Source organism: Geotrypetes seraphini, chromosome 2 (genome assembly GCF_902459505.1).
Source record: "Geotrypetes seraphini chromosome 2, aGeoSer1.1, whole genome shotgun sequence".
In the NCBI taxonomy this organism is placed as follows: Eukaryota; Metazoa; Chordata; class Amphibia; order Gymnophiona; family Dermophiidae; genus Geotrypetes; species Geotrypetes seraphini.
In genome coordinates, this window is record NC_047085.1 from 400,277,624 (window position 1) to 400,281,470 (window position 3,847).

Sequence of the window (3,847 nt, forward strand, 5' to 3'; positions counted from 1 at the left end):
TCTGCCATGAGAGTCAGGAAGGACTGGGGGAGCATGGGGCAGGGTTATATTTAAATAGCGGTTGCTGAGGGATCAGTCTCTTCCGGTCCTCGGTGGCAGCTTTCCTACCCTCCCTCCCCCCCCAGTGTTTGGGATATGGTTCCCGGGGTAGGGAGCTCTGAGGTCGCAGTGATGGAGCTCTAGCTACCAAAACTTGGTCCTGATTTGCTGACACTCTTCAGGCCCCTCAAGCCCCTCGCAAGTCTGACCAAATCAGGGCCTTCCAGTTATGGGCCACAGTTGTCCTGCATGCACTTATCGGGGCACATTTGTCCGAGCGCAATTCTCCTGCGCGGATTTGTCGGTGTACCATGATTATTTGTGTTCATGTTAATGTGTATATCATTAGTTGATAAGAAGGTGGGGTGAGGGGGGGTGTAGTGGGTAAAGGAGCAACCGGGCTTTTCCAAGTCCAGTTGTTACTACAGATAAACAAGTGGTTTATACTTGATTTCAGAAATATTTTGTTTGTGTTTGTTGTATTTTCTTTAAAAATATCTATATCTTTCATATTAATCACAATCAATCCCTAACACACAACACAATTGATCACAATTAAATTTTTCAATCTTCCTGCAGCCCTAGTTTTTATATATTTTATATATTTATATATACTTATACATCTATGGATCTGTTTTTAATGTGTTTACTCAGTTTATGGTTCACTTTATATGGTTTTTATCTTCTCCATTTTCTCGTTTTTGTGTTGTATTTTATTTTACATGTTTTTTTGTCATTCCATTTGTTTGCTAAAGGTTTGAATTAACTCCTGATGCAGGCTTCCCAACTGAAATATGGCTGTATCGGCCCCTCCTTATTTAATATTCTTGAAAATAAAGACTGTGTATACTTTTAACATTATCCTACATTCTATAATCCACCTGCTATTTTCATGCATCACTCACACTCCACCCAAATTGCACCCATGTACATTCCCACAGTGAAAGTAGTTTCATGGAAATGACATGCACACTTTTATGCTGGTCTATTATGTGCATAGATTGGTTCTTATACACAAAATTTGCACCTAAAATTAGGCATCACCTAATATGTGTGGAAAATATGCATTCTAGTGTCCATGTATTTAGCAAATATGTGGACTTCTTGCCAACATGATTAAATATAGGTTCTAGTATAAATAAAAAGAAGATAAGGAATGCCATTAGTTGGACCAGTTTTGAACAGGATTTACATTTAAAGCATAGAAATTGTGATGCAATTAAGACTTTTTCTTTTTAATTTTGTTTGGGGCCCATTGACATCCTTTGTTACTTCAACATAGTTGTCTTTTATTTTATTTTGTTTATTTCTATACATATCCAGGACGGGTGGGGGGGGGGATCTTTTTGGTTTATTTTGTGATTAAATTGTTGGATGGGAGGGGAGGGATATTTTTCTTCAGCATTGTTATTGATGGAATTTAAGTGCTTACGTTGATTATTAATGTCTGTATAATTCCTAGCACTTTGTATTAGTTTTGAAAATTAATAAAGATATTATTTTTTTTAAAAAAGACTTTTCTTTCCAAGAACAATGAAATCCAGTGTGATATCCTTTGATTGTCCAAAACTGTATAATACAACACTAAACAAAACCAATAATCTGATCACATGAAAATGCTACTAGTGATTTCAATTTCCATTCCTACACTGATTCACACAAATGCAAAATCTATTCATATGTGCTTGATAAATACAATTCAAATTTGAGATTGTCATAGTAAATATAACCGACTTGCTGATAAGGTGCTAAAAATTGCTGTTTACAGTTTTGACAACAGCAGAAATAAAAAAAAGCCTGTTGAGAGAAATAGTTTAAAAACAAAAGGAATTGACCCCAAAATATCCACAAAGAAGAAAATCCAGAGAAAACCATGTGGATGATTTACTTTTATGTGGATGGAATTATTTTATGTGGATGATTTTAGTGTACCTTTGGAACTTTGATACTTTCAAATAAAGTCCATTTGGGAACATCGTCATTCCACAGAGTTTTTTTGGTTTTCTCTTGAGAGAAATAGTTTGCCTATCCTCGTGGCCGAAATGAAACTATCACTGAAAGAAAACTAATGTGTTACTGCACTGCTGAAGAAATATTTGAATGCATTTGCAGGAGAAAGCTGATTCCAACAGTTACTATTGGGAATGCAATATCAGGTCCTTTACACTGCTTACTTAAGCTAATGGAGGTCCTGTCATTCAGCTCCCCTGGCACTGGGATACAGGGTAAACATTTCCTGGTGACCCTTGGCAGGCAGGTCTCTTCTTCAGAACATCATTAAAAGCATACATGCACTTGTCTGACATCAATTGGAAGAATCGGTTCCAGGGTTCAGAGCTCTGCAGTAAGGAGCAAAAGAAGTCCTGTGGAGAAATTAAAAAGGGGGGGGGGGGGGAAAATCTTCACTCAGCTTCTTTCAAAGTCTTGGAATCGTTTTTTTTTGTTGTTTTTTTTTGTGGATGTGTAAGAAATTACAAAGTACTCAGCAGGCGAGACCTAAGAGATATTGCCAAGAAGGAACTTTCCTTGCTTGCTTTGACAGGATTTGGGGCTTCAGGTACCATTTGGCATTGGAACACCCACACGTCCCTAGGGTTGGTTGTCTTTTCTCATCAGCTTTAAGAATGGAGATGTTTATCGCCTTCCTTTTTTTCTCTTGCTGATCCTGTCATTGGTTTGGTTATAAATATTAATGCTTCTTTCTCACAGTTTGGTCCATGATGGCACCACATAAGCCTCTGCAACAGCAGTTCCAGGATCCTTCCTGAAATCAGTAAAAGCAGAACAAGACATCCTTTACACACGATGGAATATCAAGGAGGCTTGATGGAGTCCACAGTTGTAGATTTTGCAGCAGATGTGAACTTGGCAGATTTTTCTCTGGGATCTCACCACCATGAGTCCAGTGCCCGGGAGATGGCTCCTGTGCACAGCCTGGACCTGTACGACAGGCTATGTGATTTTGCCTCTTTTGGAAACAGAACCCTCTCTTTCTGGGAAGGAACGCCTGTTTTAAACAGGCTTAGTGATCCTAGTAAGGAGGAACTGACAACATCTCCTCTCTTAGACAGACCCAAAAGGAAACGGATGATTACCTATGCCCAGCGTCAAGCTGCCAACATCAGGGAAAGAAAGAGAATGTTCAACCTCAATGAAGCTTTTGATCAGCTCAGGAAGAAGGTGCCTACTTTTGCATATGAGAAAAGGCTGTCCAGGATTGAAACTTTACGCCTTGCTATTGTCTACATTTCCTTTATGACAGAGCTGCTGGATAGTTACCAAAAGAAAGATGGATGCAGTGGGCTTGGATGAAATTGACTTTAGTCGTAAAAGTTACAAGCAGGAATTATGACAAAGGATTGATCTGAAATGTTAGAAGATAAGGATACACCTTGGATTTTTGTTCTATGGTTTGGTAAATCTATTTGACGACTTTTAAGGAGTGGGGAGGATCTAAGTGAGACAAAAATCTCAGCATTTGAAGTAGATTTAATATATCAAGCAACTTTAAGAACGTATAAAGCTATTAATTTGGAAAGGCTGTGTACCAAATGTCTTATTAGATTTGGAGTAGTTTTTCAAGTATATTTGTTCTTTCCTAGAAAACGTGCTAATAATTTTTAGCCTGTAAGTATGATCTAAATTTCAAATTGCATGGATATTAATAGCATTTCTAGCAGAATTTTTAATTCAATGCACACAACTTTCCAATAATCCAGCAGCTGCCAGAAATAATTTTCAGTATAGTTTCTGTATAATCAGCAATGTTTAGATTCTGAGAGAAAGAAAAGTAAAATATTGTATGTAT

The 3,847-nt window shown here is 37.7% G+C and overlaps 1 protein-coding gene across 1 annotated transcript; it reads left to right on the forward strand.

Annotated features, from left to right (window-relative positions):
- The first annotated feature begins 2,955 nt into the window (after positions 1-2,955).
- On the forward strand, positions 2,956-3,351 carry FERD3L (Fer3 like bHLH transcription factor). The gene has a single exon (XM_033932868.1). It carries the CDS (start codon positions 2,956-2,958, stop codon positions 3,349-3,351), a length of 396 nt encoding a protein of 131 aa, XP_033788759.1.
- The last annotated feature ends 496 nt before the right edge of the window (positions 3,352-3,847 follow it).